Source organism: Nymphalis io, chromosome 4 (assembly GCF_905147045.1).
Source record: "Nymphalis io chromosome 4, ilAglIoxx1.1, whole genome shotgun sequence".
NCBI lineage: Eukaryota > Metazoa > Arthropoda > Insecta > Lepidoptera > Nymphalidae > Nymphalis > Nymphalis io.
In genome coordinates, this window is record NC_065891.1 from 1,678,304 (window position 1) to 1,694,714 (window position 16,411).

At 37.7% G+C, this 16,411-nt stretch overlaps 1 protein-coding gene across 2 annotated transcripts in view; it reads right to left on the reverse strand.

The window, feature by feature from the left end:
• Nucleotides 1–16,411, reverse strand: part of LOC126781693 (zinc transporter 1) — a 40,729-nt gene that overhangs the window by 12,882 nt on the left and 11,436 nt on the right. For both annotated transcript variants that reach the window (XM_050506663.1, XM_050506664.1), the window contains exons 4-7: nt 16,108–16,359; nt 8,478–8,653; nt 5,654–5,766; nt 212–335 (exon numbers count right to left, since the gene is read on the reverse strand). In XM_050506663.1, coding sequence (XP_050362620.1) covers nt 212–335; nt 5,654–5,766; nt 8,478–8,653; nt 16,108–16,359 — 665 coding nt within the window. The remainder of the gene's footprint in view (nt 1–211; nt 336–5,653; nt 5,767–8,477; nt 8,654–16,107; nt 16,360–16,411) is intronic.

Below are 16,411 nucleotides of genomic sequence, written 5' to 3' on the forward strand. Positions count from 1 at the left end.
TCATCTCGTGCTTTTCGGTGAAGGAAAACATCGTGAGGAAACCTGCATGTGTCTAATTTCATCGAAATTCTGCCACATGTGTATTCCACCAACCCGCATTGGAGCAGCGTGGTGGAATAAGCTCCAAAACCTTCTCCTCAAATAGGGAGAGGAGGCCTTAGCCCAGCAGTGGGACATTTACAGGCTGTTACTTTACTTCTTTTTTATATACCTCATTGCCGTCTAGAGGCAGTTCCACGAATTCCGGCTGTATGGTCGTCGAGTGTATCCCTTCGTTGTGAAAGAATTCCTTAACTTTTTCCGCTATCTTCATGTACTCCGATAAATTTCTACACCTTTAAAGAAATCGTTAAATTACTTATACCACTTTGACAGTAATATAATCCCAATACTTACTAAAATATACACATCATATATATTATCCATAGCATGCAATGTTGTTTTGGCAGATGCGACTACTGGACTCGTTGCTCATCTATCAATCGAGCTCGTGAATTAAACAGCAAAGCATTTCCAGGCAAAAGTGTTCTGTCCTTTTCTCGTGCATATTGTAACGAGTAAAGTGAAGTGGGGAGCAGGTGTTGGAGAGGAGGCGCCAGTGTAGAGGTGTGAAGTGTGAGGCGGGTAGAGGAGAGGTGGAGATTGTGTTAGGGATTGCATGGGGTATATAAATGCTTGTTCGGGAGGGAATGATTCATTACACAAAGTGAAATTGTCTGTTTATTAATAACCAGTTATATTGTTATAAAAGTTATTTATAATTGTAAATTCTGCAATATAAAAGTGATTTGCGAAAATAAGCATCTTTATTTTTCCTGATTTCGTAACAATATTATTAATTGCGTCGACCTTAAATAAATATAAAGCGGTTGATGATGACGTATTGCCCTACAGTGTAATACACATTTTCATATCTATATTTTTTATTTGTGTTTATAATTCATCTCGTGATTGACGGTGAAGGAAAACATCGCGAGGAAACCTGCATGTGTCTAATTTCATTGAAATTCTGCCACGTGTATTCTACCAACCCGCATTTGAGCAGCGTGGTGGAATAAGCTCCAAACCTTCTCCTCAAAAGGGAGAGGAGGCCTTAGCCCAGCAGTGGGATAGAAACAGGCTATTACTGTGTCTGTATTCTTATAAAAAATAATGTATTACTTTTAAAATAAGTGTTAATATTTATGTTCGTTGTTCCGTTAAATGTCGTAGCTCTGTATTTTACGTTACATTCAACATAGATATTTCATTTTTGTTTTCGGGTTTTAACTACTAAGCCGATCATAATAAAATACTGTAAACATGATGTCAGGTGTACAGAAAAGGACATGTCTAACCTACACATGTCCCATTCCCTTACGCGCGGTCAAAGCCACGTGCGGGAACTATTCGCTTCTCCGTAAACAAATCTAATTACCATATGTTTAAGTTTGACATAATTCCCAAAACCAATAACATTTAACGGTGATATATTACATTCAAAACAATGCCACGATACACTGTTGTTAAAACAATCGCTTGCAAATATATAACTCATCACCTCTGAAGACAATGCCTTTGAGTTCGCTGCCAATGTTATCAGGATCACATCGCGATAAAAAATGTCACCTTTGACTCGTATCTTGATTTAATTTTAAACGTTAACAGTACTTTGTGAACGATTAAACTTTAATTAAATCATGATGCTTAAATACTATTTTCTTCACTGATATTATAGAGATATATCATTATTTGGAGATGATTTCAGCAGGATATGTTGAAAATACTGATTTCACTGGTTTCAATTAAATTTAATTGCGATTAACTCGAAAATACAATTTGTTCGTTTTCGGCCACGGCGGCCAATCTCAAGAGAGATTAGCCAACTGCGCAGGACATATTATAGTGCGCCAACACAGGTGCACTCCTATGTGAGGGATCAGATCAGAGAAGGATCACTCTTATAATCCGATGGAGAAGCAATCCGACACGATCGTAAAGAGTTCAAGCGCAGAACTTGAGCTTTATAAACAGTTTATACTTCCAGACTCTGGGTTACTACTGAGACTCTTCGACAGTAAAAAACCAAATAACTTTTTATTGGCTCGAACTGGGATTTAAAACCAGCATCTCGGGTTATACAGCCTTATATCTAGCCACTAAACCAACGAGGCAATCATTATATAATACAATAAATTGTTGTGCAAATAGAAGCATATTTACGTCTCCCAGATGCTGTACGTGTAATCAAACTACCTACATAGACGAGAAAAACAAGTTAAAAATATAAAAAGCGGAGTAATGGGGGAAAACAACATATTTTTAGCACTAGACTTAGATATTTCAATGCGAGTCGTTTGGATCGACCTATAAAGCATTTCCTTATTATTTTCGTCGTCGTTGAATAATAATGCAATATTTAAAATTTATGCCTTTTTTTCGAAATGAGCTTAACATATATGTGTGTAAATATAATAGAAGCATATAGACACAGCAATATGAATACTGTGTTTATGTACGCATATCAAATAAACTAGTAATCAAAACATGAGCTCTTATGTTCAGCGATGGTTCAATGTATTTTTTTATTAGATTTAATTTAAAGTCTTTAAAAAATCTAATCAAATATATAAAGAGTTAGTTTGATTTGGTGTCCCGTATTTCAAAACCTGGGGAATAAGTATGAAGAATATTTCCAAATCACTAACAACAATACGTGCAATTTGATTCACGCTCGAAGTGAAAATTCTGAATTTTGATTATTGACAGTAAAACGTGTATTATTGCTTCTGCTGTGCTTAACGAAAAGTTTTTGGAGTATCAGTGAGACAAAATAGAGATATAATAAAGTGAATAAAACTTATTACAACTAATTTAAATAAGATCTTTATGATGATTTTGACAATTCTATCTCGTGTCTCAAGACTTGAATCTAGGTAAACGAGACTATTGAACCTGGAAAAAGTCCAAACCCCCAATTTAATCATCAAATCATCAATGGAGAATAGGAGATACTATAACATTCAAGTGTGTGAGCGAACGCAGGTATATACTCTAATAATCCGACAGAACCAAAGAGTTCAGTCGCAGGATCAACGGTTTAACGTGCTATCCTTAGAATGGAAAGTGTTAGCACTGCCTTCACTGTAACGTCCAAACTTCGGACGGTTGCTGTGAATTTTTCACCAGAATAATATCAATAATTATTTTAATCTTCCCGTAAGTATTTTCACCATCTATCGATCAATCTAGTTATTTATTTAAAAACACTTTATTGGCCACCAGAATATACAGCTGGAACATGAGGCGGGCTTGATCCCTGAATACATTCCTGCCAGTCAACCTTTAGGCTAAAAAGAAATCCGTGAAGGCGGTTATCAGTAAATATAAACAGTGAACATATGTATATCGATCGTGTTTAAAAACAGCGAAACATAAATACGGCGGCTCATTGGTTCACTGACACTCGTGTTGGGACAAAAGCGCTTGGATATTCGCCAAAAGAATTAGTTCCGAAATGTTGAAAACACAGCGGTTTAATGCGTTCGTGTTTATATCATGAATTCTGCTCTGCTCTGCTCTGGCTATGTATTCACTGTGAAAGTGTTTATTTAATTACATACAATATTTTAGTATTAAGATTACGTATATCGCAGGGCTGTTATCAAAACCGTGATATTATTGCACGAAATTTTGACAATCGTTCTAATTTCATACAATATCACGGTGCCAATTTCAGTTAAATTGTAATATCATCGTAGACATAAATTATCCTAATTAAATTATTCTTTTATTATTAATATTGTGAGGAATAATCGCAAATTTTGTTTAGTCGAATTATTAATTTATAGACAGTGACGAAATTATTCATTCATACATAATCCGAAAATCCTTTTTCCAGCGATTGCATTCGGCAACATATTTTTTATATATACAATAATTCGGTGTACTGGCAAATGAGCCACTTTATGGTAACTGCTCATTAACATTTTCACTGTAGGAAATATTAGCCATACTTTACATTCCATCGCGCACAAAGAAATTTGGCAACTCTGTCGCACTTCCAAAAATGGAATTCTTTACCAGCTCACGTGTTCCCCTCCTCTTACTACCCGGGTTCCTTCAAACGAGGCGTGAAGAGGCATCTTGCGAGCCGGCAAGGCGGGGACGGCTAGTGCAGAACATTCTACCGTCTGTACTGGCCGTCGTCGCGTTTGGACTCTACTACCACTTACCATCAGGTGGAGTAGAGTCATTTGCCTTCCCGGCAAATATAAAAAATACACCAACCTTGCGAACTGATAATATTTTTCTGTTGTGCCTGTAGTTATACTGGCTCACTCACCCTTCAAACCGCAACAGCAATACTAAGTACAGCTGTTGCCATGAGAGGGTAATATCTACCCAGTTGAGTTTTCACAAAGTCCTTTCATAAGTAAATAAACAAATACCCACAATTTTTTGCATAAGGTCTTGTCGTTCACGTATTGGTAATACAGCCAATAAAGACAGGGCCATATTAAATATTATCTAAAATAAATATAAATACGTAAGTAACTCTATGTCTGTTTCGCTTTTAGATCTAATCCACTAAACCGATTTTGATGAAATTTGATATGAAGCAATCTTGAACCCCAAGGAAGGGCAGAGGCTACTTTTGATACTTAAGATCTGCCCTGCCCCCCAAAACGCGGGCGAAACCGCGGGCGAAACATGTGTACTAAATATTAGTAAAAATTTATGCAATATGGCTATAAATCGTTTAATACTCATTTAATTGCGTAATCAGATTAAAGCAATCACCTATTTATTGCATTGTTATAACTATTAAACGAAAACATGTCGAAACGAACGCCTAGTTGATTGTTACACGAGTCTTCGTTCGTTTTGTTGATAAAGTTTGAACTCACGAGAATCGTATCGCTATCAGAACACATAAAAGGCTTTCATTATCAAATTTCCGCGAGTTAAATATTTAATTTGCATTGTAAATATTATTTTAATTTTGTTAAGAGTAAGAAAAAATACATTCGAAGGTTTTGAATAACGAAGTCAATGTCAAACTTTGGGAAAAATAATGTTATCTAGTTTACAAAGGAACAAAACGGTCATCGGTCGTATTTTTGTATCTCCATCGTCATATTCGTAAAACCAGGAATATTATAAATTTCGACGACAATGTCTGATTTTCTGTGACATCTGACGCATGGAACGATTTTAATATGTTTGTTCCTTTCGAAAGCTGGTTAAACAGCTATAGTCCTTACTTAGACTAAGGATATATAAATAAATTAATAAGACAATTAATAAGAATAATGAGGTGTGTTTGTACTATATACAGATACTTTTACATATAATGCCATCCTACTCTTTCATAAACAGTTTCTTAAACCAATAACACAAATATTAGCAAATATATATCTTTCTCTTTCTATTTTCTTTTGGTATATAGAATCTTAGTTTAAGTTCGGCATCATTGGCAGATTCGTCATTGCAACAGACTGCCAACGTGAATTATAATAGAACCTTTCCCTAATGGAAAGGTTCTGAAAGGAATTTGTCGTGTGTGTGTGTGTTACTATTCTGTGTGTTACAAACACATGTATGTATTGTTATAACGAATGCCTAAGTGGAAGTCGTTACGTGATAAGCGAGTTTTGTTATCAATAATTACCTAATATGAGCACTCGCAATGATCCTGTCACCGGCGAGCTGCCACACGTGGAACTCGTGGACTGCTAGCACGCCATCCACCTTCTCTAGGAGACGTCTTTGTATCGCGTCAACCTGTTGGCGTAAACTTTTTTTTTATTCACACTTCTCATCTAAAATGCCAATATAATTAATATATACGAAATAGTAGAAACAGTGCAAGATATATTACGCAAGTGTATGCGCAAACACAGGTGCACTAACACACAGGTTTTTTCTCAGAGGTTAAACGCCTGACCATCATCAGCTTTTCAAGTTTTCCGGGCATATCGTGTTGAGACACACGTAAAATACCCGTAAAATATATATACGTACGATTTCTTTTTTTTAATTTTAACACATTTGACGTCGTGAGCTGAACACTAATAAAAAAATAGGTTACGTTTATTGCGATTTAATTTTTGTGTGCGAAATTTAAATGAACGAAATTCATATTTTGGAACGCTGATCAATATCACATAACTAATTTGAGTTTAATCTGAATTGTAATTGGTCGATACGGAATGATGACGACATAAGCGACCAATGAGCGGCAAGGAATTAGCGAGATTAGTGAATCTGACTTTAGAAATAAGTGATAAGTTTGTCAAAATTTTCGCTCTAGCATTTTGATAACATCAATATTAGAAATAACATTTAGTATCAATGATATTATGCCGTTGGCGGTAAGTGTGTCAGACCCTTAATAGAACCACGTCTCGTACTTTAAACTATTATCATTTTGCAAATAAGAGATATTCGAGCAAACATCTGCTCAGGTCGCCGAATGTCGTCTGCATTCAGCTACCGTATAGACAAGCGCTTATCTACAGCGTTATCTATGCGTACACTAAATACGTATGCAGACGTGTCTGTATGAGAAATATTTTCAGGGGAAATCGATCCTTGTGGATAATGGCGTCGAAGCTGTTGTATACGATTTCTAAACTAAAACGACTAGCAGTCGTTTTCAACCCTACAAGTGAACAGATAAACAAAGAGATAGAGGCCCATAGATTAGCAATAGACAGAGAGAGAGCATTAGATTAGGCCTTTCAAATTTATAAGGAATTTCGTATAGAGATTGTGTACGATTTTATCGTATCGTATCGTATACAGTACAGTACAGTAACAGCCTGTTAATGTCCCACTGCTGGGCTAAGGCCTCCTCTCCCTTTTGAGGAGAAGGTGTGGAGCTTATTCCACCACGCTGCTCCAATGCGGGTTGCTAGAATACACATGTGGCAGAATTTCAATGAAAGTAGACACATGCAGGTTTCCTCACGATGTTTTCCTTCACCGTTAAGCACGAGATGAATCATAATCACAAATTAAGCACATGAAAATATAGTGGTGCTCGCCCGGGTTTGAACCCACGATCGTCAGATTCACGCGTTCTAACCACTGGGCCATCTCGGCTTTTTTTTTTTTATCTTATCGTATATTAATACGAAATCGTTGCGAATAGCGTACTTATATTATAAACGCGATAGTTTGTGGTCTTTATTACTTTTCCACGTAAAAACTAATGAACGATTTTCGATGAAATTTAGAATAGAGACAGCTTATACCCTGACTTGACACGTAGGCTTCTGGACAGAAGCTTGTTATACGGCCTTACTTATAAAGGTTGCTTAGCGGCTGTTTAATTAAACATTGATATCTTTTTGTTATTAATAATTTGACATTCGAATTGATTGTTCAAATTTTATCTATCTATCTTTTATGTGTAAAATACTAAAGCTATACAATATTTTTGTAATCTTTACTCGTGTACTACAAGCGAATAAAGGGAGTAACTATTCAGAAAGAAAAAAATAATTTGTAAATAAATATTTTGTTTTTGCATTAAAAATATCTTTGTAACTTATTGTTATACGAAATATATAAAGACACAAAAATGTAATCTTTGTATATAAAAGAATAACTGAATAATTTTTATATCAACGCACATCCCATTACGGGTTCTTGTACACGGTAGGTAAACATCTTAAATATAAAACTCCTAAGATTAAAGGGAATCAAAGTTTATATCAAATCCTTCAATTTTGAAGAAAGATTTACGGAAATTGGTATTTGGCAATTCTGAATTATTACTCGAGTGAATATTTAATCTCCACACCACAATTTTATAGGTCCCAAAAGGGGTTTAACTAATTGAAAAACCCAAACATGGGTCCTAGAAACCACGACTTATGTTAAAGATAAGACTTGTGTATTCTATAAAAAAAAAATCTAATATGTTATGTATCATTTAAATTACAATCTTTTTGTTTTTTCAAAACAATACATCATTAGTAATAAAATTACATGTTTATAATTACATACAATAGTTTAGTTTCTAACATAAAATTATAAACAAAACGTTTTATTGTCTAATGTGTTTACGATAGTAATATATTCTAACTTGAAGGAAATAACTAACGAAGTTATGGATATTAAGTCAAAACACGTAGAAACCTTTGTTTTTTATAGAATAGGAAGGCGAACAACATTGGCATTGTAAGAAATGTCAACCATCGCTTACATAACCAATGCGCCATCAATTTTGCCTAATCACAAATTAAGCACATGAAAATTCAGTGGTGCTTGCCCGGGTTTGAACCCACGATCGTCAGTCAAGATTCACGCGTTCTAACCACTAGGTAACTGTAACTTTCAATATTTATTTTAGTGTTACCTTTATTTAAAAAAGGCATTTACTTGTTTGCAACTATTTTAAAAAACACTTTTTATTTTAAAGTTTTATCACACAAATCAAGTCAATGTCTGTACAAAGTACGATATAATAACGTTGATATTCTCACCTGTATGTGCGTCGGGACAGTCTGCAAGAGGATGAGGGCGGATTCCCTCAGGAGGGGCCACACGGAGGCAAGTATCAATATGACTAGAACTATACTGAGAGCCGGATCGATGTAGTACTTGTACTCCCAGTTAGTGAGCCACACCACAAGCGCCGAGCTAACTACTATCAGCGAACCTAGAAAAATATCACATTTGAACATTTTAAATATTTTATTTTATTATAAAACACAGAACAAAAGAAAAACCTTTCTTTTTTTTATGTTTTTTTATTTTTTATTTTATAGAATAGGTAGGCGGCGGTCATATGGGCCATCCGATGGTAAATGGTCACCAACGCCCATAGATATTGGCATTGTAAGAATCGCCAATGCGCCACCAATCTTGAGAACTAAGATGTTATGTCCCTTGTGCCTGTAATTACACTGACTCACTCACGCTTCAAACCGGAACACAACAATACCAAGAGCTGCTGTTGTGCGGTAGAATATCTGATGATGATATGTAACTTCTTAGGCAGGGATTCGACGATCGCGTCACGTTTGATTCGTTACATGAGTGAGAAGAAAGATATGATGTAAAGAGAAAGAGAGCTATATATTTTTGTAAGTTTACACTTCTATCGTGTAGGCACCCATTTTTTTTAAACGCTGGAAAAACGCATTACGCGTTACTTCCGCGGGAACAATGGGGGGGTATGTGGGACTCGCCGGTGTCCAAGGCGCCGAGTGCGCCCCGAACATCGGAATACCCACTAAAAAACCAGCGGTACCCTTTCCGTCTTAACGAGGAGCGCCATGGATCGCTTTCGCATGCTACCGTGGCATCGTGTAGCCACCCTTTTTAATTTAAAATTATCTATACTATTATGCCAAGTTTATATATTTAACGAGTCGATATTGTACGTATGTAATTAATCGTTTTTAATAAATACGAAAAACGACCCATTAATATCTTTATTAATCCTTCCCTAAAAAACCTCAAAAAGGTAGAGGAGGCCTTAGCCCGGCAGTGGGACATTCACAGGCCGTTACTGTAATATCCTTCCTATAAGTTTTTGCGTGTTTACTATTTCGGAACTTACGAATAATTTTATATAGGGACGCTTTTGAATTACTCTTCAATTAATGTGACGTGAAGCTGATAACGTCTTAGAATGGTATCTACATGAAGCAGTTCCTACACTTTTATACGGAATACCGATTACTGCAGATTCATCATTTTATCAATAATTTAAAAATAAATTTTGTATTTCTCAAATGAAAATTAATTAAAACTTATAACACACTTTTCATAATGTATAAAAAAATTATTACTACTAATGTAGTCGCGGCTTTGGCCGGATGTGAGGGGTGCGGGAGGGTGTTAAGTTTACTCGATATACTTTTTTGTACCCACGACAATTTGTATCCAAAATTTCATGATGTCCGGTTGAGTAGTTAAAACGTGAAAGTGTAACAAACAAACTAACTAACTTTCGCATTCATTTTTTTTTTTCAGCCTTTTGCCGTCCACTGCTGGACGAAAGCCTCCCCCATAGAACGCCAACCATCCCGATCTTGGGCAGTCCGCATCCATCCCGAACCTGCCACCTTTTTTAAATCGTCGGCCCATCTTGTCACAGGGCGTCCTACACTACGTTTGCCTAAGCGTGGTCTCCACTCCAACACGTGTCGGCTCCATCGGCCATCAATGCGCCTGGAGACATGACCAGCCCACTTCCACTTCAGCGAGCTAATTCTAAGCGCGATGTCTGTGACTTTAGTTCTCTGGCGAATGTCCTCATTTCGGATTCTATCTGCCAGAGAAACCCCAAGCATCGCGCGTTCCATTGCTCGCTGAGCGACCCTAAATTGGTGGACCAGTCCTACGGTAAGTGTCCACGTTTCGGCACCGTAAGTAAGGTAGGACGCACTGATTGAAGACCCTGGTCTTAAGCGACTGTGGGATCGACGATTCAAAAATATGACGTAACCTCCCGAATGCCGCCCAGCCCAAACGTATTCTTCTTTTAGCCTCCTTCTCAAAGTTGTGCCGGCCAAGTTGTATAGTTTGGCCCAGGTATCTACCTGGGCCAAACTATACAACTGCCTGTACAATATTCCTGCACAACTTCAAGTGGAGAGCCATTTACGACCACTGGTCTCGGGGATACATGACGGTTTGCCATAATTTTGGTCTTTTCAATGTTCATCCCGAGACCTATGTGTCTTGAAGAATCGCTCAGGCTGTTTAACATCTCTTCCAAATCCTGCAGAGTCTCCGCCATGATGACAATGTCGTCGGCAAATCGCAGATGGGTAATGTGTTGGCTATTTATATTAATGCCGCGTCCGTTCCAATCGAGCGTTTTGAAGACGTCCTCCAATGCATTGGTAAAGAGTTTCGGTGATATTACATCTCCCTGTCTTACCCCGCGATGCAATTGGATTGGTCTTGTGCTCTGATCTTGTACTTGGACGGTCATGGTTGCGGCTTCGTACAAACACTTCACCACCTGGACATACCGACAGTCAATTAGGCATCTCTGCATGGATTCCAGAACAGCCCAGGTCTCGATGGTATCGAAGGCTTTTTCGTAGTCCACAAACGCTAGGCATAGAGGCTGATTATATTCCTCGGTCTTCTGTATTATTTGCCTTAGTGTGTGTATGTGGTCTACGGTACTGAAGCCTTTTCGAAACCCAGCCTGTTCCACGGGTTGGAAGTCATCGAATTTTCGTGCAAGACGATTCGTGATTACCCTCGAAAACAATTTGTAAACATGGCTTAAAAGTGAAATGGGGCGGTAGCTTTTCAGAAGAGCTTTATCGCCCTTCTTGAAAAACAGCACCACCACACTTCTGCTCCATGTCTTCGGTGTTATACCATTGTGGAGGACGGAATTAAAGATGTTAGCCAGCTCTCTCAGAACTGGTGTGCCTCCTGCTTTGAGAAGCTCTGAGGTAATTCCGTCATCTCCTGGAGCCTTTTTGTTTCCAAGTTGCCCGAGAGCAATCCTAATCTCGCCCAAATCGATGTCGGGAAGATCGTCTGATAGATGGCGTGTTAGTCTGGCTCGTGGGTCATCCGCACTGTGGGACTCAGGTGGAGGTACTCGTGATGAGTATAAATCGCCATAGTACTTTTCGACTTCAGCTAGAATCTCTGGTTTTGAGGTGACGGTTGTGCATTCATTATCATTCCCTAAATTTACATAGAAAAAAAAAATTCTAAAGGTGGCAAATTTGTTTGAAATTTGTTAGTACGGACAAACAAAATCGCACGCGGCTTGGCCGTACATGCAACCAAATATTAAATATTTTCTTATTCTACTAACACATAGATCAGTTGCGGTTTGCTCGAAATAGGATCGGAATAGTATCGGGAATAAAACCGAGATGGCCTAGTGGTTAGAACGCGTGAATCTTAACCGACGATCGTGGGTTCAAGCCCGGGCAAGCACCACTGAATTATCAGTGGTTAATTAATGTTAATAATTCATCTTGTGCTTGCCGGTGGTTTTCTACCATACCATCGTGAGGAAACATGCATGTGTCTAGTTTCACTGAAATTCTAATACATGTGTATTCCACCAACCCGCATTGGAGCAGCGTGGTGGAATAGGCTCCAAATCTTCTCCTCAAAAAAGGAGAGGAAACCTTAGCCCAGCAGTGGGACATTCACAGGCTGTTACTTTACTTTAGTATCGAGTCTGTTACGATAAATCGTAATCGTTATGAACGTAGAACTGACCCCTTATTTTATTGGATTATCATATCATATGGAGTAAGTAGTTTAGATGGGGCTGAACAAAAATAGAGAAAGTCGCAGGCTGATTCATTCCAGTATTCAAAGTTCGACGACAAATTTCGACTGCAACGCGTTCTACGTCAAACGGCCCGTGAAGGTCGTTCCTTGACAAACAACTTCAAATAACTTTCAAGTAAGTAATTATTACCTTAAATGATTGCGTGTTACAAATTGTTTACTAGCTAATGAAAATTATTCGAAGCGATCCTTTGTTAGACAATCACCGATAAAAGAATTGTAGAAATTTAATAGATTTCCGTTAGTTTCTCATCAATCACCAACTTAAAAAAATAAATTACATATGTCCGATAACAAGTCTGCTTTCAGTTTAATCATCTAGTATATGAAATTGGCCTAGGCCTGATATATATATATTTTTTTATATTAGCAGAGAGGGCAAATGACTCTACTCCACATGATGGTAAGTGGTAGTAGAGTCCAAACGCGACGACGGCCAGTACAGTCGGGAAGAATTTTCTGCACTAGCCTCGTTTGAAGGAAACCGGGTTGTAAGAGGAGGGGAACACGTGAGCTGGTAAGAAATTCCATTTTTTGGAAGTGCGACAGAGAACGGAGTTGCCAAATTTCTTTGTGCGCGATGGAATTTATGTCACAGTTAGGAGATGACATCGAGAGCCAGCACGCGTATTTATTTGTCAGAGCGTCACGGTAGCATGCACAATCGATCTTGTGGCGCTCCTCGTTAAGACGGAAAGGGTACCGCTGGTTTTTTAGTAGGTATTCCGATGTTCGGGGCGCACTCGGTGCCTTGGACACCGGCGAGCCCGACATACTCCCCCCCCACTGTTCCCGTGGGGGAAACGCGTAATACGTTTTTCCAGTGATAAAAAAATGGCCTGATATTTATCAAAAGTCGATACCCATAGAGTTGAAATTATGATAAATCCCAACAAAAAGCTCGATAAGCTTATCCGACCTTGAGAGTTTAGCAACATCAGATAACGAGGAATAATATCAGTTACATTAAAAGGCAATAACAAATTATAAGAGAGATTACTCGATAACAACATATACCCAGTGTTTCTCAAACTGCGGTCCGCGGATCACAACGGAATAAAAACTTCAAGAGCAATATACTTTTTTTTTTAATTAATAATAATTTAGTAAATAAAATAACATATTTTTGTGGTAACGTTAATCACGTTATGATGTGAACGGGACTAAACAGTTTATGTACGAAATCACTCGAATCGGTTGCCAAAAATATAACATTGTAACATCACACGAGCCATTCAAAAAAACATTATTTTTTAATAAAAAAAAAAAATTTTTTTCGTAATATCGTTGACTAACTTATATGCTTCTGTTTCTTTCATATTCTTCTTATAAACGTTAATTATAGAATGGTCCGGAGAACGAAAATTTTTCTTGGTCCCTATTCAGTTACTTTTTTTTTTCACTGAAAAAACGCATTTCCCCCACATGAGTTTGGGGGGGGGGGGGGGTATGTGGGACTCGCCGGCACTGAAGGCGCCGGAATACCCACTAAAAAACCAAGCGGTACCCACTCCGTCTTGTCGAAGGGGCGTCACGGGATCGCTTGCGCATCCTACCGTGCTATTCAGTTACTTTGGGAAACACTGGCGTATACTATATTTTACGGTTACGGTTAAAGGTGATAACTAAAAAATCAATGCAACCGGTCTTAATATATGATAAGATTCAGCCAAAAGTAGTACAAGGTTGATGTTCGCACGTTTCATTTACAAACAAAAGTGTCAATGGGTACCGCGTCTCTCGTGTTATAATACACATTGAAAATTAGATGTTTTCTATCCAATTTGAGCTCCATCGAACTATACAAATATCCTTTCATAGAACTGTACAGGGAAAAAAATGCCTTAAAAAGCCCAACTAATCAAATGGATAGCATGCAAATCTTAACCTAAGATTACAGTCTCAATACTGAGTTTTCATCTGCTTAATTTGTCTTTATCCCGTGTTCGTCGCACAAGGGTCCGCTCAGATAAGGGGCAAAATATGAAATAAATTATATTTCCATACTGGCGAGATGGCCTAGTGGTTAGGAGAAGCACCACTGAATTTTCATGTGCTCAATTTGGGTTTATAATTCATCTCGTGCTTGACGTTGAAGGAAAACATCGTGAGGAAACCTGCATGTGTCTAATTTCATTGAAATTTTGCCACTTGTGTATTCTACAAATCCGCATTGGAGCAGCGTGGTGGAATAAGCTCCAAACCTTCTCCTCAAAAGGGAGAGGAGGCCTTAGCCCAGCAGTGGGACATTAACAGGCTGTTACTATTCTATAATATCAAATTTTCGCGGCTTGAGTAGCATTTTTCTGCAACTTTTTACTTATAAAATACTTTTGTTTAAATAAGCATTTTTTACACTTTCGTTTATATGAAAATCATCATTTTATTTTTGATACAATCCAAAGTACAAAAACGCTTATAAACAATTTATAATTATTTTCATGTATCAATATAAAATTCCAATTGAACGAATCATTTAAAACTACACCTTTGTAGGGGTCATTCACTTCCAATGTGCAACGTTTCTTTCAAAAGAGATGTATAATTATCCATATACCCTCTTACATTCCTAAAGGGCCATTGAACATTAATTCAACAATCATAAATCTGAGTACAAATGCAATGACACGTACACGAATTTGAATTAAAATAAGTTAGGAATAAAATGACCGAAGGGCAAAAGCCTTTTTTTTAACGCTGGAAAAACGCATTATGCGTTTTCATCACGGGAACAGTAGTGTGGGGCTCACCGGTGTCGAAAGCGCCGAGTACTGAAAAACCAGCGGTACCCTTTCCGTCTTAACGAGGAGCGTCAGGGGATCGCTTGGGCATGCTACCGTGACGCTCAGGGCACAGGCTCTTTTTTTTAACGCTGGAAATATCTAGAAATAGCTGGAAATATGTGCATGAAAATATCTGTTTGTCCTGAGTCTGGGTGTAATTATCTATATAAATATGTTTTTTTTTTTTATAGAATAGGAAGGTGGACGAGCATATGGGCCACCTGATGGTAAGTGGTCACCAAACGCCCTTAGACATTGGCATTGTAAGAAATGTCAACCATCGCTTATAGCCAATGCGCCACCAACCTTGGGAACTAAGATTTTATGTCCCTTGTGCCTGTAATTACACTGGCTCACTCACCCTTCAAACCGGAACACAACAATATCAAGTATTGCTGTTTTGCGGTAGAATATCTGATGAGTGGGTGGTTTCTACCCAGACGAGCTTGCACAAAGCCCTACCAGTAATAAAACTTATTTAACTGTAATTGTTATTATATCAACAAATCACACTGACCAATTATTTTACAATGAAATGCATTTGTTATTGATCTTGACGACGGAAATTAAATTTTTCGATAAACAAAGTTTAGTCGTGTATTGTAAACCAGTGGCAATTATATATGGAAGGTTGATTTCAATATTTAAAAAGCGTCTGTCGTTAACGAACGATATCTATAATAGAAATACGCGAAGCAAAAACTTTGTTCCCCTTTTTACGACAATTCCTATCCAAAATACATTTTTCTTCCTATCTAGTCGTGCGAGGCCGGGACGATTAGCTAGGCGTTATTATATAAGCCCGCACTCAATTTAGACTGTTGATATGACAGGCGTGAATTTCATGTTCTTGTTATATAAAATATGGAGAACTTATATATAAGGACGGCATGCTGTGTAAATACAAAAATTATATATATTTTCTTTATGCTAATATAAAGTAAATTTAAAGCGGGAAACGTAAAAAATTGACTTTTATGGCAACCATATACTATTAATGTCATTGAGGAGTTTAAATAAAAACAACGGACAAACTTACCTAATGCGTCGGAAAGGACGTGCAGAAAAACACCCTTCATGTTCAAATGTCCTGGATCAGAGGTCGGCCGCGGTGCTTGCTTGCTCGGCATCTTATCTATCTTTGGTGGTACCATCTCATCGGTTTCTTCCGTGTCAGTGGCAGCGTGGCCTAACGCCATATCTGCGTTACTGTTCACTAACTCCGTGAGATGCCGGACATTTGCTGGTGGTGGAACACCTCCGTGTGTGTGACCGTGACTGCTACCATGTTCTATGCACAATAAAATAATTAGTTATTTTTGTTATTATAATTATACTTGAGG